Source organism: Tripterygium wilfordii, chromosome 9, assembly GCF_013401445.1.
Source record: "Tripterygium wilfordii isolate XIE 37 chromosome 9, ASM1340144v1, whole genome shotgun sequence".
Taxonomy (NCBI): Eukaryota; Viridiplantae; Streptophyta; class Magnoliopsida; order Celastrales; family Celastraceae; genus Tripterygium; species Tripterygium wilfordii.
This window is the reverse complement of record NC_052240.1, coordinates 5,019,043-5,041,228: the sequence shown is the minus strand read 5'-3', so window position 1 is coordinate 5,041,228 and position 22,186 is coordinate 5,019,043. Positions and strand designations below refer to the sequence as shown.

Below are 22,186 nucleotides of genomic sequence, written 5' to 3'. Positions count from 1 at the left end.
TTCTTGTCCAGAATTACAGAGACCTTGTTCCAGTGAAAAACATCATGGAATGGCAACTCATTGTTGCTAGAGCAAATAACCGCGGGAGGTTACTTGAGCTAGTTAGGAGTACAAAGGATGTTTATTATTGCACACTTTAGAAGAGATAAAAATCTTAGCTGCTAAATTGATCAAGAATGTAATTCTTCAGGACTTTTGATGCCAGAGGACGATCCAAAACAATTGGTTATTGGTCTTACATCCTAGGATGCGACAATATATACATTTCAGACTCTCCGAGTTCATCAAATAACCCATTAAGTTAGATTTATATGTCAATTTATTCGTATATATTTGGTTTGTGTATAAACATGCCCAAAAAATTATGATTTCAATAGGGACAGGGTTGCATACTTAGACCTATGGAATTTCTCTCGATAGACCCATTGCCCTTTGGTTATCCAATCTGTTTGGTTGGTCTCCATGTCCAACTTTGGGTACTTCTCGAAAAGTTCTGACATTTCAACTCTTACTATTGTAGAATTCAGAGGGCCTCCTTGTTGGAGAGTGTGCATTAAAGTCAATCATATGATGATTGTTTAGCCCATTATATTATCATGAATATTTTATTAATAAAAGTTTTTTTAGTTATTGCAATTATTTATATGTGTGTAGTATGAATTATTGTAATAATGTCCCTAGAATATAATGTATATTCTTAAATGTCCTTAGCCAAATATTATTGTTAATAGGGACGACAATAATACGTAGAGGCTAATATGTGTTTGATTAATTATGATATTAAGTCAACACGTAGGTACATGAATTGGAGAATTTACGTATTGGACTGACCCACCATGAAATCATTACATGTAGCGTGTTATGGATGTTATAAATAATTTCATAGTGATGATGGGTTTTTTAGTCCTTCGACCTGAGATCACCATTGTTCCCGACATGAGAAATTGTTCATTTTGACACTGTTAAACGTTGCCCTTAACAAGGTGGCTATAAAGGTGGTGATCGAGTGTACAATAAATTACGTAAAGGGATGTGAGTGATCAAGATGAAATTTGTCCTTCTCATAACACGAGATTGATATCTAAGGCCTCTTGATTGAATAGAGCTAATAAATGCATGGCCATGCTCAAATGAGTTGATATAATGATATCAATGTCATTTGTATCACTTAGCTTATTCGGGAATCAAAAAACATTGATCGAGCTATACGAGGGTGACATATCCATGTCTCGTGTTCAATCAAGATATCGAGGATAAAAGAAATTTACAATACGGTAACATTAGTCGCTGTAAAGGTTGAGTCGAAACATTGACTTTCTCGTAATTTGGGTAGCAGTGATACGTTGCTAGACATCGCTCGCTGCTTGTAATTCTAAAATAGGACTTTATAATTACTATCAATATTACGAGAACCTACGGGGTCGTACACTAAGAATGGTAAACAATACGGAACGTAAAATTCATAAGATGAATTTCATATTTAATGTGTGCATTTTTCGGTCCTAGTTGGAGTAGGATATTTTAACTTTGGTATTAAGAAATTTCTAGAAACCAAAAGAAGTTTTTGAGTATGACTAAAACACTAGAAGCCAAGTGAAGTATTTGAGTAGGACTCAAACATTTTGGAATTCTATTTGATATCATTTTCTTTATGTATATATATAAAGATATATATATATATATAGATACGTTGTATATATATAAATATAGATAAACCACAAGAGTTTTTGAACGTTATATATATATATATAGAATTTGAGTTTGAATTGTCATCCGGTTTTCATTTTTCAATTATTATATATATGAAAAAGAAGGTTTGATGACATATAAGTCATACGTGAGGTTTTACCAAGAGTGAGCCAGAGAGTCTTTCAAAAGGTGTTGAATCGGATTTGAAGACGGCGGCTTCGTTTCGGTCTAGCAATCGGAGGGCTCGTGAGTTTCGTTTATGGATGTGAGACGTACACGAAGATTGCATGGTTCGTGTGGATACCGTAGAGGCACGATCAGAAATTTCGTGTTCCTTGTATGCGTCGACAGTACGAAAGACGCGTTACAAGGCTAAGTATTCTAAACCCATAATCGAATGCTGGTTTTTAAACAGATCCTCGGATTAGGAATCAAATTTTTTTTTTATTATTCCGATTGTTCGATTGCTTTCACTCCTGCCCATAAACCAAGCCCATAAACCAAGTGTTGTCCTGCAATGCATGCCAAATAATTCTTAAATGAAGGAACGAAGATTACATAGTTTTGAGTTTACCGGTTCTTGTGTATGCATTAGGCCCGTATGGCCTTGTTCTTCTTGGATCATTTCTTGGATCATCTCACTTATTTTCCATGTGGCGATGTTGACGTTGTCAAATGGTAACGGTTTTTGTTAACAGTGAAATTCTACCTGAGTTTTCAATTTGACGCAATTTTTATCTTCAAATTACCAAATTGGCACGTTTTGATGGTTAACTTGTAAATTGGGAATACGATATGTCTTACGGTGATGGAATGTATTATTAACCCGACTTATAAATATGAACTTCTGAAAAAAAAGAAAATTAATCTACAAGTTAAATGTGAAATTACTATATACAATTACCGGAGGAGTATGTTCATTGCTAGCAATTAGAAAGAAATCTTGGGCTGATCTCTTTTGGGAATTTCCTTCTTCTTTTTTGTTTAATTTTTTCCTAGTTCTTAACAGTTACATTGGTCTTCCGAAGTAATCTCAACCAACACTCCTTTTATTCTTCCTGATTCCATGGTTTGAGCATTTCAATTTACAAGATAAATCAAACTGATCGATAGTTTTCATCAGTTTTGGTTTGTTTGTTTCTAAAGAAAGCTAAGGAAGAGAGGAAGAGAAAATCCTGGAATCTGTAACGAAATAGAGTACTTACTTTATGTAAGTGTGTTCTTAGTTTGATTGTTACCTACCTTAATAAGCTTTCTAACTAGAGTGAATTAGGGTTATTTATTGGTGCTATATTACTATAAACAAGAGCTTAGAATGTTATTAATGGCAATATCTCAAGAACTGCTGGATCAGATCACCATACTTATTTTGAGAATCCTATCTTTACATATGATTAATTTATATTTGTTGTCTGATTGTTGTTGTTCCAGTTCAAGAAACTACAAATGGCAGTGCTATAAAAGCTAACAACTCTGGAATTACACAAAGTTTTCTGGTAAATTAGCATTACTGCTTGATAGTAAGTTATGGCTTGGTTTAGAATCAGCTCTGGTGTGGCAAATCTTGTCATTAGAAGATCTCTATGTCGGAGTGGATTACATGTGAGATGGACAAAAGTTCTTTCCTCTCAGAATCGATTTTTCCGCATGACGGTAGCTCGATCAAAGGCACAAGCCAATCATTTTGTGGATGGGACTAGTGGTGTATACTTAGAAGATCTTCAAAGGACCTGGGAAGCTGACCCAAATAGTGTAGATGAGTCTTGGGACAATTTCTTTAGGAATTTTGTTGGTAAGGTAGAATCACCATCTGGACTTTCAGGCCAAACGATACAGGAGAGTATGAGCCTTTTGTTGCTTGTAAGGGCTTACCAAGTTAATGGTCATATGAAAGCAAAATTAGACCCACTTGGTTTGGAAAAGAGGGAAGTTCCTGATGATTTGGACCCTGCGTTTCATGGGTTCACTGAAGCTGATCTTGATAGGGAATTTTTCTTAGGAGTTTTGCGTATGTCTGGATTTATGTCTGATAATCGTCCAATGCAGACCCTTCGGTCCATATTGACACGACTTCAGCAGGCCTATTGTGGAAGCATTGGGTATGAGTATATGCACATTGAAGATAGGGAGAAATGCAACTGGTTAAGAGACAAGATTGAAACCCCTACAGTGATGGAATACAATCGAGAGCGTCGTGAGGTATTTCTTGACAGGCTGATATGGAGTACACAATTTGAGAACACATTAGCAGACAAAATGAAAGCAGCAAAGAGGTTTGGCCTTGAAGGTGGGGAGACTCTAATTCCAGGCATGAAGGAGATGTTTGATAGGGCTGCAGATCTTGGTGTAGAGAATATAGTTGTAGGAATGCCTCACAGAGGAAGACTGAATGTTTTGGGAAATGTTTTTCGGAAACCTCTTCGTCAGATATTCAGTGAATTTGACAAGAATGCAAGGTCTGCTGATGATGACGTTGGCCTTTACACGGGTACTGGTGATGTCAAGTATCATTTGGGAACTTCCTATGATCGGCCAACAAGAGGTGGGAATAGAATTCATTTGTCTCTAGTTGCAAATCCTAGTCACTTAGAAGCTGTGGATTCTGTTGTCATTGGTAAAACTAGAGCTAAGCAATATTATACAAACGATGTCAACAGGACTAAGAATATGGGTGTTTTGATTCATGGAGATGGCAGCTTTGCCGGACAAGGTGTGGTCTATGAAACCTTGCATCTAAGTGCACTTCCAAACTACACCACAGGTGGGACTATCCACATTGTGGTAAACAACCAAGTAGCCTTCACAACTGATCCTAGTGCTGGGAGGTCTTCTTGGTACTGTACTGATGTTGCGAAAGCCTTAAACGTCCCTATTTTTCATGTGAATGGTGATGATATGGAGGCAGTTATTTATGTCTGTCAACTTGCAGCAGAGTGGCGCCAAACATTCCATTCAGATGTCGTGGTTGATATAGTATGTTATCGTCGATTCGGGCACAACGAAATTGATGAACCGTCTTTCACACAGCCCAAAATGTATAAGGTTCGCTTAGTTCTTATATGTTCTCAGTTCAATACAACATGTATTTGACAGAGTTGTGTTACTATTTTTGATTGGTTTAACAGGTCATTCACAATCATCCCTCCGCGCTTGAGATATACAAGAATAAACTATTAGAATCTAGGCAGGTCACTCAAGAAAAAATTGGTAAGATACATGAGAAGGTCAATTCAATCCTCAATGAAGAGTTTTTGGCCAGTAAGGATTATGTTCCGCAGAGAAGGGACTGGCTTGCATCTCACTGGGCTGGATTCAAGTCTCCTGGACAGCTCTCACATATCCGAAACGCTGGGTATTCTTAGATTCTTGACATTAACAAGACCATTTTTGTCTGTCTATGTATTTTCTACATTGAAACTGGTGTGCTGTTACACAGGGTTAATCCAGAAGTACTAAAGAACGTTGGCAAAGCAATTACAATGGTTCCAGATGGTTTCAAGCCTCACAAACAAGTGAAGAAGATATATGATGAACGCGCACGGATGATTGAAAATGGAGAAGGCATTGACTGGGGAATGGGAGAGGCACTTGCCTTTGCGACATTATTAGTGGAGGGTAACCATGTTAGACTCAGTGGCCAGGATGTTGAAAGAGGTACATTTAGTCATCGGCATGCTATACTTCATGATCAGGAAACTGGGAAAAGATACTGCCCTTTGGACCATGTTATGCCAGACCAGGATGAGGAAATGTTTACAGTAAGCAATAGGTAACACATTCTGTACTCTTTTATATCACTTGTGAAATACTGTATATTGCTGCTTCTCAAATTTTTATTGTTTTACTATGTAGCTCTCTGTCTGAGTTTGGAGTCCTTGGGTTTGAACTGGGTTATTCCATGGAAAATCCAAATGCATTGGTTATGTGGGAAGCTCAATTTGGTGACTTTTCCAATGGGACTCAAGTAATATTTGATCAGTTTTTGAGTGGCGGAGAGGCGAAATGGCTGCGCCAAGCTGGGCTTGTTGTTCTGCTTCCTCACGGTTATGATGGACAGGGCCCTGAACATTCAAGTGCACGACTGGAGCGTTTCCTTCAGGTATTCCAACACCAACTTAAACCTATTTACCTCGTTTTGTGCTTGAGCTTTCTTAAATATCCTCAAACAGGCACCACTACTTTGAAATCCCATTCCCTCTTTTGCATATTCAAAAATCAAATTCCTTTCCCCTTGACTTGTCAATCTTTATTACTTATTTTTGTTTACATTGGATGGCAGATGAGTGATAACAACCCTTACGACATACCTGAGATGGATCCGACACTACGTACACAAATTCAGGAAAGTAATTGGCAGGGTGTGAATGTTACAACTCCAGCCAATTACTTTCACGTTTTGCGACGTTAGGTGAGTGCAAACTAATTTGGTTTTAGATGCTAGATACAATCATCCGACCAGCCTTTTTCAATTTTTCTGTAAGAGAACTATATATGTATATATTCATACATTGCTTCATGTCACAGATCCACAGGGATTTCCGGAAGCCTCTAATAGTAATGTCTCCAAAGAATTTGCTTCGCTACAAGTTCTGCAAATCAAATTTATCTGAATTTGACGACGTCAAAGGTAATCAAGGAACAATATTTAGGCGCCTCATAAAGGATCAAAATGACCACTCTGATATTGAAGAGGGTGCGAGGCGCCTGGTTCTTTGCTCAGGAAAGGTATGTTACTCTCAACCAGGACAGCATAAAAGTGCTAGACCTTAAAGATGTTCTTTTCTCTTTTATGCTGTTTTTTGTTCCAAAAGCACTAACACCATCTTAGCAAATATGAGGTTCCAATTCTTTTACGTGATTCAATGCAACCAAGAAAAGAAAAATTATAACTGTGTTTAAATGTCGAATGATCGATGACTGCATTTTATACTACCGATTCTAAGTTCAGCGTATTCAATGTCATTTATAGATTTTCTATGAACTTGATGAAGAGCGACGGAGGGTCAATGCAAAGGATGTAGCAATTTGCATGGTTGAGCAACTTTGTCCCTTCCCATATGACCTCATACAGCCTGAGCTTAAACGTTATCCAAGTAAGTAAACTTGGAGATATATATATTTTTAATCTACATTGCTTTTGCAAGTGTCATTACATGAGTTCATTGTTTATAGTTTGTTTCAATTTAAGAACTACTACATTGTTACTATGATTGGAGGTTTTGATCTATTTTTTTCTGCCTTTAGATGCGGAGATTGTATGCTGCCAGGAAGAACCAATGAACATGGGAGCATATAGTTACATCGCACCACGCCTTTGCACTGCAATGAAAACTCTTGGCAGAGGGTCTATAGAAGATGTCAAGTACGTTGGCCGTGCTCCATCTGCTGCCACCGCCACCGGATATTGGCAAGTTCACCAAAAAGAGCAGGCTGATCTTGTGCAACAAGCAATGCAGCCAGAATCTGTTGAATCACCCTACTGAATCCTTGGCACCCATTCTAAACAAATGGGGTGAAAAGTATGATAACTGATTGGAAACAGTACTCTTAGCACATTGGAAACTAAGAACGCAAATTTCTTAATTTGATAAAATTTTCCTTCTGTTAACTTGTTTGCTAAGTTGAGATTGTCATGAATGGTATCTATTGCCTAAAGACAATATATACAGGTACCAGATATCGGCTAGTTCACCGCCGAAAAAGAGCCGATTGAAGTTGTGCAACAATCAATGCAACTACCATATATTGAATTTGTCTACTGAATCCTTCATTGCAGGTCCCTTGATTTCATAATTTCATCACCAATTCATTCTTGTGTTCATAATCTCAATGGAAGACATCCACTTAAGCTCACCTAGTCATCCCATGTATAGTCAAGTCTACTTCATCTATGTATCTTTATCAATGGCAATCTACAATATGCTCCTAGGGTCAGACTCTCTGTCTGACATAGTTTGTCGTGTCTCTGTTTATAGCTTTATAGCCATTGTACATTGATAAAACTACCTACATATATGTTTGTATCAGTTGCCTATTTGAATAAATGAAAATAATCTCCATAAACTCTTTTTGTGGTATCGGAGTCACACCAAACTCAAACGAGTTAAACTCTGCTACAGCGGTGGCAGCCAATCCTTCCCAAACCATCACTTTACCTGCATCAAGTCAATCATTTTTCATTACAGTCCATGCAATTACACCAGTTCCTCTAAAACTCACAACCACCAATTTGACCTCTTGGCGTATTCAATTTTTGACTCTCTTAAAATCTTGAAGAAAGGGCACCGGTGTGCTGTGAGTTTTAATGGTTGAAAGATATTTAGTGAGAGAAGTTAAAGGTCATTTTAGAGAAAGAGTGAGAGAGATACCAAGTTGTTGAGAGAGTTAATGAGGAACGGTCCTCATGTATTTATATTGCTCTGTGTCACGTGACCTGCATATGTCGACCGTATGGATGGGCCTAGGGCTTTGGTTAGGCCCAAGGCCATGGAGGAAGCTTATACTCTTCTAGACCGTGGGCTTTGAGCCTTTGTGGAACACATGGCGCCTTCTACTGATCTGTTGAAATTGGACTCTCATGGGCCTTTTGTGTCGACTGAAGCCTTCATGGACTTTTCTGTAGATTGCTTAGGCTCTCGTAGCCCTTTTTGAATGGCCCGAGACTCTCATGGGTCTCTTTAGAGCTGGGTTTTAAACTCTCGTGGGTCTAGTTGTCAATTTATTTGGGTCTTGGGCTTACCGAGCTCAACTTTGACTCTCAATGGTCTATTAGTGTCGGCTGAATGTTGGGCCATGGCCTGGTCGACTTAGAATCTCGCAAGTCTAGTAGTGTCGATTGAGACTTTCGTGGGCCTCGTAATGTCAATTTGCACATGGATGATTTTTGGCACATACAGGTTCTTTATGTCATGAATTCATGATTTACGAATATAGATAATACTTCAAAACAATACCATAAAAATACAAAATAAATTTGGGATTCTTTATATCATGGGTTCATGATTCACAAATATAGACCATAAACACAAAAAATACATTAATAATACTTCATATCAATAACACAAAAACACAAAGAAAAAATTGTGTTATTTATGTCATGGGTTCAATACTTCTGAATATAGACCGCAAACACAAATATTTTGGTGGATTTTTTTTTATATAAGAGGTTTATGATTCACGAATATAAACCATAAGAGGAGCCATGATAATAACTCTAGTCAAAAGAAAGCACTTGCATGTTCCATTTTTCCCAAGCACCTACATATTCCATGGACTAATGGACATGTTCATAGTGTTGCTGCAACTAACAAGGGACATTTCAAAGAGGGTGATTCCATGATTGCATTTTCATGTGTTATCGCTTCTAGTTTCCTAATTATGTAGGTAATGAATAATTTCTTTAAATTTATGCATTCTTCATGCAAGATAATGCTGGCATTATCTTCTAATTTATACATTAATGGATGTTTTGGAGGCATATGTACTAAAATCATACCCAGCAAAGCTCTCTCGTGTAGTTTTGTAATGCACCATGGGGATGGTAGAAAGTTTTGTACTTGCTTTGGCATTGGAATGGGGCAAGTCTTCCACCTGGTTTATACATAAACAAAGGATCCAATTGGTGATTGATGCATATGGGGTAAGTCACATCAATTGCATTAGCTTTTCTTCGTAACTTTTTTTTAAAAAAAATTGAAATTTTTTTTGAAGGGAATATATTCTAGGGCTGGTTATTATATTATGACACTACTTGGAAAAATGAGAGGTCCATTTTTTTTTAGTGCCTCAAATCCTATAAGCATGGTGGTTGTCACAATCCTAGGGTTCTTCATTTTACATGAAGAATTGTTGTTGGGAAGGTATGTACATGAGTACGTCTGCCATTGATGTTCATTTGACTATATTTTAACTTTAAGCCTCTGTTATGCATGATATAACCTTAGCCATAAACACATCTTTCTATAAGATTCTAGGTGTCTCTATCATCATAATAGGTTTATATCCGGTCTTATGGGGTAAGAGCAAGGATCAAACTCAACAATCAAAAACTGACACGGCAGCACCAATTCAAGAGAAACCTAGAGTAAACATGTGATGCAAATCATCATGGAGATATGTAGAGTTCGTGCACAACCTTCATACTCTAGTTATGTTTTTGTGTTTGTGGTTCATATTCTTGAATCATGAACCTCTGATAGGGAAAAAAAATCCACCAAAATATTTGTGTTTGTGGTCTTTATTCGGAATTCTTGAACCCATGACATAAATAAATCAATTTTTTCTCTGTGTTTTGTGTTATTGATATGAAGTACTATTAATGTATTTTTTGTGTTTGTGATCTATATTTGTGAATTATGAACTCATCATATAAAAAATCATAATTTTTATTTGTGTTTTTATGTTATTGCTTTATTTGTATTTTTATATGTGTGTATACATGCATCCTAATGATCCAAATTAAGAGGTTGTCTAGCCAAACCAAAATCGTTGGGACAATGGTGACTATTAGAGGAGCCATGATAATGACTCTAGTCAAAGGAAAGCACATGCATGTTCCATGGACTAATAGACATGTTCATAGTGTTGCTGCAAGCGATAAGGGACATTTCAAAGAGGATGCTTATCGCTTCTAGTTTCCTGATTGTGCAAGTAATGAATAGTTTCTTTAAATTTATACATTCTTCTTGCAAGATAATGCTGACATTATCTTCTAATGTATATATTAATGGGTGTTTGCAGGCATATGTACTAAAATCATACCCAGAAAAGCTCTCGCTTGTAGCTTTGCAATGCACAATGGGGATGGTAGAAAGCTTTGTACTTGCTTTGGCATTGAAATGGGGTAAGTATTCCGCCTGGTTTATACATAAAAAAAGATCCAATTGGTGGTTTTTGTATATGGGGTAAGTTACATCAATTGCATTAGCTTTTCTTCGTAACTTTTTTAAAAAAAAAAAAAAATTTCAAGGGAATGTATTCTGGGGCTGGTTATATTATGACATTACTTGGAAAGATAAGAGGTCCAGTTTTTGTCAGTGCCTCAAATCCTATAAGCATGGTGGCTGTCACAATCTTAGGATTCTTCATTTTACATGAAGAAATGTTGTTCGTGCATAGCCTCCACACTCCAATAGGATATTTTAACAGCTGAAGAATTCTATAGTGTGCAAATGGGAATGGAGAGATCATTACCAAGATTGGCTAATGATCAAGATATGGTACAGATTTGGAGAAGCCCACCTAGTAATACCATTAAGGTGAATTGGGATGCATATACGCATTCTCAATTGAATAGGACTGGATTTGGTGCTATTTATAGAGATACAGTGGGAGATGTGTTAGCTTGTGGTTCATTAGTGAGAGAATCCTTATTGGCTCCTACTTCGGCTGAGGTGATAGCAGCATTATTCGCAGTTAACTTAGCTTTGGATTTGGGCTTTAAGAATGTAGTTTTTTAAGGAGATGCTGCAACTATAGTGTCAGCCATTAATGGTGGGGAGCTGAATTTACATGTATGGAGTTCGGTGGTGATGGAGATTAAATGGCTAGTTCAATATTTCACGAGCTGGAAATTTATCTTTGCAAAAGGGTCAGCCAACATGGTTGTCCATGAGATGGCTCGCTACTCATTTCATACACAAGGTTTGAAGGTTTGGATTGAAGACACGCCTCTTTTGGTACAGAATGTTGTTCAGATGGACAAAATTTCTTGCAACCAAGAATTAAGGGAGGAGATCTTATCGTGAAGTATAATTTTGCATTATATGTTGTTTTTTTATTTGTGTGCATGTTTTGTATTTAATCCATTTGTTTTTTGCTGGCTGTATTCCACTTATATGGTGGCCCGAGTGCCTATAATGGCCTCCATTTCGTCTACTCAGTTGGTGAGTACATGAATATATCTGCGGTCTCTGACCTTTCAAAAAAAAAAATGATCCAAATTAAGAGGCTGTCTGGCTAGACAAAAATCGTTGGAACAATAGTGACCATTAGAGGAGCCATGATAATGACTCTAGTTAAAGGAAAGCAGTTGCATGTTTCATGGACTAATAGATATGTTCATAGCGTTGCTGCAAGTGATAAGGGACATTTCAATGTAGGTGCTTCCGTGATTGTATCTTCATGTGTTATCGCTTCTAGTTTACTACTTGTGCAAGTACTGAATAGTTTCTTTAACTTTATACATTCTTCATGCAAGATAATGCTGCATTATCTTCTAATGTATACATTATCGAGTGTTTTGTAGGCATATGTACTAAAATCATACCCAGCGAAGCTCTCTCTTGTAGCTTTGCAATGCATAATGGGGATGGTAGAAAGCTTTGTACTTGCTTTAACATTGAAAAGGGGCCAGTCACATCAATTGTATTAGCTTTTCTTCGTAACTTTTTTAAAAAATGTTGAATTCTTTTTTTCAAGAGAATATATTCTCGGGCTGGTTATTATATTATGACATTACTTATAAAAATGAGAGGTCCAGTTTTGTCAATGCCTCAAATCCTATAAGCGTGATGGCTGTCACAATCCTAGGATTCTTCATTTTACATGAAGAATTGTTGTTCATGCACAACCTCCACACTCTAGTTATGTTTTTCTGTTTGTGGTTCATATTTGTGAATCATGAACCTTTGACAGAAAAAAAATATCACCAAAATATTTATGTTTGCGGTCTATATTCGAAGTCTTGAACCCATGACATAAATAACTCAATTTTTTCTTTGTGTTTTTGTGTTATTGATATGAAGCACAATTAATGTATTTTTTGTGTTTGTTGTAAATATTTGTGAATCATGAACTCATCATATAAAAAATCATAATTTTTATTTGTGTTTTTATGTTATTGCTTTAGTTCTATTTTTTTTTGTGTGTGTACATGCATCCTAATTATCCAAATTAAGAAACTGTCTGGCCAAAGAAAAATCGTTGGGACAATGTTGACGATTAGAGGAGCCTTGATAATGACTCTAGTCAAAGGAAAACACTTGCATATTCTATGGACTAATGGACATGTTCATAGTGTTGTTGCAAGTAATAAGAGACATTTCAAAGAGGGTGCTTGCATGAAATTTTTTTTTTTAAAGGGAATTTACTCTGGGGTGGGATATTATGTTATGGCGTTGCTTGGAAAGCTGAGGGGTCCAATTTTCGTGAGTGCGTCTAATCCAATAAGCATGGTGGTGGTCGCCATACTAGGATTGTTCCTCTTACATGAAGAATTATTCCTAGGAAGGTATGAATTTTTGTCATTGGCTCTCATAATTTTTTAAAGTTTTTATATAAAGTCTTTGATATAAACACATTTTTTTTTTGTAGGATTCTGGGTACCTTTATAGTCATAACAGGTTTATGCCTAGTTTTATGGGGCAAGAGTAAGGATGAACCACCACCATCAGAGATCGACACGGCAACACACCGATTCAACAGAAACCTAAAGTGTGATGCCACGGCGATACGTATTTTCCTTAAAATTCGAGAAATAGAGTTATGTATTTTCCTTAAAATTCGAGAAATAATAGACAATAGAGTTGTTGGAGTGTCATTATCATGTATGCTCATACTGCAAGTGTTTACATAATTGACCATCTGCTCAAAATTTCCAAATGCTTAAACTATATTATCATAAATAGAATCACTTTGCAAGAAAGTATTTGAATAGCCCCCATCACTACCAAATTCGACCCCGGGAAGAAGTACCTAACAGCATCGGATCCAAAATTATGAACCAATTCATGCCATCCTAAAATTAAAAAAAAAAAAAAAAAAAAAACATTGCTGCATGTAATAAAGTCATATGCATGAGAAATTTAAAATACAATAAAATAAGCACAAGCAAGGAATACATTTAAGCCGAACAAAAATTAAATAGCTTCATCTTACAAAGAAACATATTTATTTATGTGACATTTTAACTTATACAGTCAATACAGGACAAATTATAAACTTCCACGCATCATTTGGACTAGAAAGTGCCACAACACAAGATTATACAGAACAGTAATAGTACTCAACTGGAAACAGTAGATGAATATACCAATACCTTTCTTTACTGGTCTGATTTGACACATAAGATCCTAGTACTCTTGCATCAATGATTCAATATTCAATCAATCATCAATCATCAATCAATCAATTATCTACTACTATCTATTACTCTTGCACAAAACGTCGTCGTCCATCCTCGGTGCAGCCCCACTCCAATTCGTGCATCTCTGCCAGTGCGGTTCATGCATCTCCAGATTCTCCACGGTTCCCTGACATCAATCACTTTTGCACTAATATCTGGTGAAGCAGCAGATATTAGTGCAAAAAAATATAATAAAGCTGCGACCGGTATGCCGATCTTCGTTCCTCCAATGGCTCCCTCTTTAAATACCATGTATGTACCTTACTGTTATGACTCCGTTTACTATGAACTCTGCTCTTACTTTTCTGAGTATCATGCCCTATAAGATTTTTCTTTACTAATTCCCTCCTTTCATTTTTTTTTGTTGAGGTTGCGTATGATGCTGGGTGGTTGTTAGCTGGTTTTCTATGCGGGTGGGTTCGAAAATCAGATTAAGTTAGCATCTAAAGCAAAAAAGCAAAGGAAGTGGAATACGAGGATATGTGTATGAAATTAAAGTTTGAATTTTATAGCTTTTGTTTGTTTATATTTAGCTGAACCTGACAAAATTGTCGTGGTCTTCTAGAAGTGAAGTTTGATTTTCTCTCTGGAATGGATGTTCTATTTATGTCTCGACTTCAAATTGTTTAGTTAAATTGATTTGCCCCAAATTCATCTTCCTGTGTTTATTGTGGTCATCTTAGGTAGATTTTTATGATGCTTCCCATGTCCATCATGTGTGTATCTTGAAAGAGAGACCATAGAACCTTTAACTCAAAGGAGATCTCTTTTGATATTATTGATAACAGGAACCGACCATCGACCTCTGCGAAGCCAAACTCAAATGCTATGGTACGTTCGCTTCCTCTTACATTTGCTTTGGGTGCATATTATCAGATTACTGCGAAAGGTTGTTTATTTTCTTCTCTTCTCCTGTGCCATTTTTTTTAACTTTCTTTATCTGTAATATCTTTTCGGTTCAGTTCAATATTTTTTCTGTTATCAGTGTGACTGGGACTCTGGTTGGCACACGTTCTTGCCTCAATGTACTCTTCTTCTTTCTTTTTTTTTATCTGTATCATCAAAGCCCTCATCGTTGCCTTCATTAAAGTGGATTGATTTGTATGTGGTGTGGGGTACGGGGTAGCAGACACAAAATATATTTGATTTTTTTCTTACAATATTGTCTAACATAGACAAAACATGCAAACAGAGAAGGGTAGGACCGTAGGAGGGTAATCAATAAATTTGGGTTCTACGCCGGTTAGTTTATTTCATAACCTCTGTTTAATTCAAATGACCTTATTATATAATCCAAAATCATACTAACACTTGACCAGTGCGTATGCTTGCCAGTTGCCACTTCCGCTGAGCACATGCAAGTACTTATTGATTCAAGATTGTTTGTAATCCAGTATTAGAGCAGGGACTATGATTTGCTGTTTTCTGAATTTAATTTACGTCTTCTTTTCTTTAGTTTAGTTCCACGCAAGTTTGGTGAGCACGGATTGTGATCTATTGTGTTCGTGGGTTTAGACAGAGAGGATATAAAAAATTGTGAATATTGGGAACAAGTTCAGCTTTGGGTTTTCAAAAGTTGTTGAATTTGAAGATAAACATGTGTCTTCGTGGATCATGGATCTCGAAATCATGGGCACGTCTCGCTTTCTTCTTCAGCTTGTGATTTCTTCCTGTTTTCTGTTTGTATCTTTGTTTCTCAGCTTCCTATGTTCTCTATGGCACACTCCGAATCTTTTTTGTGATTGTTTTTGGGGCTTAAAAATTGACACGTTTGCTGCAAGGGAGTGAAAAGCACTCTGTGCTGGTATGATGAGATAGAGTCATAGAAAGAACTCCCATGCTATACAATGATCACGCCCTAAACTCTAGCTTTGATTATAGATTTTTAGTTATGTTGATTTGTCTCTCTGTAGTTTCATCTGTATTTTTATTGTGTCCTATTAATGTTCTGGGCTAATTAGTGATTGATTTCTTTGATTTACTCAGATATGTGTCCTACTAATTTTCTCCAGTTTCTTTCTTTGATATTTCTCATATGCATTGTAGTTGGGAGGAAAGGGAGCAAATCTGGCAGAGATGACAAGCATTGGGTTATTAGTGCCTCCTGGACTTACCATATCTACAGAAGCATGCCAAGAATATCAGCATAATGGACAAAAGCTGGCAGAAGACTTGCAGGAACAGCAAAGGCTATAATGATCGTCCTCCATATGAGTGGGAAATGTACAAGTATGTATCTTTCATTCACATTGAAAGTTTTAGATCATGTTTTGACAGTCTAATGCATTAAAAAACTGTTTTGAGGGTTTAAAAAAAAATTAGACAGCACCCTTGGTGGTAGTCATGGAGTGCTGCAAGTGCATTATAAAGGAAAGCAAGGAGAATATTATTTGATAGTATGAACCAGAACCTTATCTCTTTTCATTTTATCTCGCCGTTGTAATTTATTTGAACCTTTGTATAATCATGTTCAGGTTACATACATGCTTGGTCCCAGCTTATGGGATTTTAATATAAAACCTAAGAAGGTAATAGTCTGCAGGTGTACCAATAGCAACACTTTTTATCCAAGTAACCCATGTAAAGAAGGGGCATTTTCAAATCCATGGTAACATAATTATCATATTTTATTGATAATTATCATGTATGGACTTGCAACTAATTATTTCATTCTATGTGTCCTATTTTTAGGCCTTTCTTGACTCCATTGTTGTTCCTACAGATTCTCTGTGGACTCTCTTCAATTTATGTTGGCAGCTTTTCAAGTTCATTATTCCTCTTCATCTTCATAACATAACATTGAGTCTCGAACTTTAAGATGATACATCATATCTTTCTAAATGATGGATTTATGTGCATGCTCCTTATGGGTTATTGGGAGGTTTTTTTGGTGTGTGTGTGAGGTCAATAATTTACCTTATGAAAGCTCACAAATCATTCTTCCCCTCTCATTTCCCTTGGAGTTCCTCCTTTTCCTTTAAATTTGCAACATTTATTGTAGCAACACTTCAGCTCGTTTTGTTTTTGCTATACCTTTTGTTATTGAAGATTGATTCTTATATTTCTAATTACACTTATGTTTTTTTTTTCTTGGTTGTTGACTGCCTTCTTGATTTGATGTGGTTCATATTCGTGAACCATGAACCTCTGATATAAAAAAATTCCACCAAAATATTTGTCTTTGCGGTCTATATTCAAAAGTCTTGAACCTATGACATAAATAACTCAATTTTATCTTTGTATTTTTGTGTTATTGATATGAAGTACTATTAATGTATTTTTTGTGTTTGTGGTCTATATTTGTGAATCATGAATTCATCATATAAAAAATCATAATTTTTATTTGTGGTTTTGTGTTATTGCTTTATTTGTATTTTTATGTGTGTGTACATGCAACCCAATGATCCAAATTAAAAGGCTGTCTAGTCAAGTAAAAATTGTTGGGACAATGGTGACCATTGGAGGAGCCATGATAATGACTTTATTCAAGGGAAAACACATGTATGCTCCATGGACTAATGGACATGTTCATAGTGTCGCTGCAAGTGATAAGGGACATTTCAGAGAGGGTGCTTCCATGATTGCATCTTCATGATTGCACGTTCGTGTAGGACTGGTTACGTTCATATTCGTTCTGAAGGTTCCTTTCGGATTCCTTCAGTAGTTCTTTCAACCCTTCAATGGAGTTCTGAGGGTTTTGTCTATATAACTCCTCAGATACAGTGAATATGTCGATGATAGAGTCTTCAGGCTCCTCGTTGTTCGTGTATGTGGAACCTTTCTCTTGGGTCCCTGTCTTCTTTGAAGAAGACGGGTCTTCAATCTTTGCTCTCTTCGGAGGAATGGGGTTTTCCTCCTCATTTATTGCTTTCTTTGCAGGAGTTGGATGAGAATAACTCATTTTAGTTCGAGATGGGTGATATTTGATTTTTGAAGAGGATAAAGGATGACCTTAAAGAGTTTCTTCCTATGTCCTATTTAAAGATGAAGGAACAACGTTCAAATAAGTGGGTAGTCATTTTGAAAGAACGTGGGGAAGCTAAAACAGTTACTCCTCGAACTCTTAAAATTTTTATATTTCTGAATTACAATTCTGTTTTTTCTTTTGCTTGGTTGTTGACAGTCTTCTTGATTTGATGTGGTTCATATTCGTGAATCATGAACGTGTGATATAAAAAAATTCAACTAAAATATTTGTCTTTAAGGTCTATATTCAGAAGTCTTGAACCTATGACATAAATAACTCAATTTTCTCTTTGTATTTTTGTGTTATCGATATGAAGTACTATTAATGTATTGTTTGTGTTTGTGGTCTATATTTGTGAATCATGAACTCATCATATAAAAAATCATAATTTTTATTTGTGGTTTTGTGTTATTACTTTATTTGTATTTTTATGTGTGTGTACATGCAACCCAATGATCCAAATTAAAAGGTTGTCTAGCCAAGTAAAAATTGTTGGGACAATGGTGGCCATTGGAGGAGCCATGATAATGACTTTATTCAAAGGAAAATAGTTGTATGCTCCATGGACTAATGGACATGTTCATAGTGTCGCTGCAAGTGATAAGGGTCATTTCAAAGAGGGCGCTTCCATGATTGCATCTTCACGATTGCACGTTCGTGTAGAACTGGTTACGTTCATATTAGTTCTGAAGGTTCTTTTCGGATTCCTTCAGTAGTTCTTTCAACCCTTCAATGGAGTTCTGAGGGTTTTGTCTATATAACTCCTCTGATACAGTGAATATGTCGACGATAGGGTCTTCAGGCTCCTCGTTGTTTATGTAAGTGGAACCTTTCTCTTAGATCCCTGTCTTCTTTGAAGAAGACGAGTCTTCAATCTCTGCTTTCTTTCGGGGGAATGGTGTTTTCCTCCTCGTTTATTGCTCTCTTTGCAGTAGTTGGAAGAGAAGAACTCATTTTCGTTCGAGATGGGTGATCTTTGATTTTTGAAGAGGATAAAGGATGACCTTCAACAGTTTCTTCCTATGTCCTATTTAAAGATGAAGGCACAATGTTCAAATAAGTGGGTAGTTATTTTAAAAGAATGTGGGGAAGCTAAAATGGTTACTCCTCGAACTCTTAAAATTCTTATGTTTCTGAATTACAATTATGTTTTTTCTTTTCGTTGGTTGTTGACTGTCTTGTTGATTTGATGTGTTTCATATTCGTGAATCATGGACGTCTGATATAAAAAAATTCATCTAAAATATTTGTCTTTGCGGTCTATATTCGGAAGTCTTGAACCTATGACATAAATAACTCAATTTTCTCTTTGTATTTTGGTGTTATTGATATGAAGTACTATTAATGTATTTTTTATGTTTGTTGTCTATATTTGTAAATCATGAACTCATCATATAAAAATTCATAATTTTTATTTGTGGTTTTATGTTATTGCTTTATTTGTATTTTTATGTGTGTGTACATGCAACCCAATGATCCAAATTAAAAGGCTTTCTAGCCATGTGAAAATTGTCGGGACAATGGTGACCATTGGAGGAGCCATGATAATGTCTTTATTCAAAGGAAAACACTTGTATGCTCCATGGACTAATGGACATGTTCATAGTGTCGCTGCAAGTGATAAGGGGCATTTCAGAGATGGTGCTTCCATGATTACATCTTCATGATTGCACATTCGCGTAGGACTTGTTACGTTCATATTCGTTCTGAAGGTTCCTTTCAGATTCCTTCAGTAGTTCTTTCAACCCTTCAACGGAGTTCTGAGTGTTTTCTGTATATAACTCCTCACATACAGTGAATATGTCACGATAGGGTCTTCAGGCTCCTCGTCTTAAAAGAAAGTGGGGAAGCTGAAACGGTTACTCCTCGAACTCTTAAAATTCTCAAAATTAAATTTGAACTTAAATGATTCGAAGATATGTTCGAGTATTATTGGAGATACGTTCGAGTATTTTGTTACATATGTTCGAGTATTATTGAATATATGTTCAAATATTTTGTTACATATGTTCGAGTATTATGTGATATATGTTTGAGTATTATGAGATATATGTTCGAGTATTTTATCTAAAACCTTCTTGATCAAAACAGATAGATCAAGGAAGAGTCCTGGAGTTTATGGGTGTCCTGCTCCATAGCTCGCTTCTCAGCTAGTTCATAGAGCTGGGACAATGAACTCCCAGCAGATAGCAGAGCTTTAGTAAGCTTTGCAATCTTAGCTTTGTGATCTTCAAGGTCTTCGTATGCCTCCTCCAGTTCCTTCTTCATAGAACTTCGAGAGGATGTCATATTATAGAAAAATGAGATTTTTCTTTTGGGTTGATCTTTATCTTTCATATAGATTGTGCAATATATATAGGAATATTCCTGAGTATTAACTCCACTGTATTGAATGCATTTCAGAAATCGAAACTTCATAATTAATATTAAACATTAAAGGTCAAAGGTCTCCCATGCGTTTTGAAAAGATAAACATAGAAAATCGGAAAAGATTCAACTAATAATCATTAAACATAAGGGTAATCACTTTTCTCAAGATAATAGTATTTAAATATTGTTCAAGTATTTTATTATATATTTTCGAGTATTTTAGGATATCTGTTCGAGTGTTTATGATATCTTTTCGACTGTTATGATATCTATTCGAGAGTTTATGATATATGTTCGAGTGTTTATGATATTTGTTCGAGTGTTTGACGATATATGTTCGAGTGTTCTGTTATATATGTTCAAGTGTTTTAGGATATTTGTTCCAGTTTTCTATTATATATGTTCGAGTGTTTATGTTCGAGCATTCTATTATATATGTTCAAGTGTTTGATGATATTTGTTCCAATATTCTATTACATATGTTCGAGTATTTGAAGATATCTATTCGAGTATTCTATTATATATGTTCGAGTGTTTTGTTACATATGTTCGAGTATTTGATGATACCATATGTTCGAGTGTTTGATGATATATGTTCGAGTATTCTATTATATATATTCGAGTATTCTATTATATATGTTCGAGTTCGAGTGTTTATTATTTTTGTTCGATTAATTGATTTAATCTGTTTGTGTAATTGTTAACATATGTTCGAGTAGTTTGTTACGTATGTTCGAGTGTTTGATGCCATATGTTCGAGTGGTTTATGATGTCTGTTCGAGTTGTAAAGTTCTTACAATTTTCTTTTACAGGAATGGGTGTGGTTGACATTGTTGTTATATACGGCGGAGATTAGGAATTTTCAGGAGGAATTTACAAATTCATTGGTGGTACTGGGAAAGGTTTTGTGGTGAATGAGTCAATTTCCTATGAGTATTTTTTGGAGAAAATATACAAGATTACGAGAATTAATTGAACTTTGAATGAGTTGGTCATGAAATTTGTATATAACACGCATTTCCATATGGAATCGTTGGTTGTTAGCAATGACTATAACTTGCAATTCTTCATACGACAGAACGATGATGCACCATGACCTGACGTTTCACGAAAACCGGGGTACCCCACTATGTATAACAGTCAGACTAAAAGAGCATCAATAGTTAAATTCGCAAGATGCAAGTTATGTTCCTGAAATTCAACCTTTTGTTGGATGTGCCAGAAATTGGATTGATGATTTTCCTAGTTTAAGCCAATTCAAAGAAGATTTTGATGATGTTAGAGATGGCCAGGGTCAAGAAGATAATATTAATGATGAATATGATGATGACATTCCATTATATGGTGTCGATGAAGGTGATGAAATAAACCCACACACTTTTAATGATCTTGTTGATGATGTTGCTGTAGTTACTCATCCTAATGCGCAGACCGGTGAGATCCTTATCCTCCTTTTTCTCCCAATTTGCATTTAACACTGCCAGACCTTCGTAAATTGCATTGATAGTCTCAAAAAACCATCAACACTTTCAGTAATTTCCATTTTCATGTCCAAAAGTTGAGCACCATGCTCTGCCAACTTCTGCTCTATGGCATCAAACTTGGCCTTCAATATCAAATTCCCTCCAGCTTTATGTGCATGTGCATGTTCGATGTGATCATTCATTCACTTTGTTCTTTTCTCTTTTCTCTTCTCCTTTTTTCTTCAACATTAACATTATAATCCCTCATTCTCTTGGTTCTTCTCTCTTTTCTCTATTTCTCTTCTTCATCTTCTCTCCTCTCTCTTTTAATTTCTCTTTTCTTAATTCTCTTCATAACCTCCCTAACATAATCCTTCTCTAGCTCAGCCTCTGTTGGCATTAGAGCATCATGAATCTCAATCTATTGGCATTAAAAACAAAGTGATGAGTGAAATTGGAACACCAAAATACAAATACTCGAACATCAAACTACAACTACTCGAACATGTTACTACGAATACTTGACTATAAAACTACAAATACTCGAACATGTTACAACAAATACTCGAACAG

The 22,186-nt window shown here is 36.0% G+C and overlaps 1 protein-coding gene and 1 long non-coding RNA gene across 3 annotated transcripts; both read left to right on the top strand.

The window, feature by feature from the left end:
* Positions 1 to 3,216: 3,216 nt before the first annotated feature.
* Positions 3,217 to 7,172, top strand: LOC120004760 (2-oxoglutarate dehydrogenase, mitochondrial). Its single transcript, XM_038854049.1, is given in 8 exon segments — positions 3,217 to 4,731; positions 4,815 to 5,041; positions 5,126 to 5,458; positions 5,542 to 5,788; positions 5,969 to 6,097; positions 6,214 to 6,414; positions 6,659 to 6,782; positions 6,934 to 7,172. Coding segments are annotated over 8 exon segments (3,015 nt in total).
* An 8,722-nt stretch (positions 7,173 to 15,894) lies between these two features.
* Positions 15,895 to 16,685, top strand: LOC120004841. 2 transcript variants are annotated; one of them, XR_005469656.1, is made up of 3 exons: positions 15,895 to 16,042; positions 16,288 to 16,421; positions 16,536 to 16,685. It is a non-coding gene; the product is annotated as an uncharacterized LOC120004841 (long non-coding RNA). The 2 variants fall into 2 exon arrangements; XR_005469655.1 differs by having other exon boundaries at positions 16,505 to 16,685.
* The last annotated feature ends 5,501 nt before the right edge of the window (positions 16,686 to 22,186 follow it).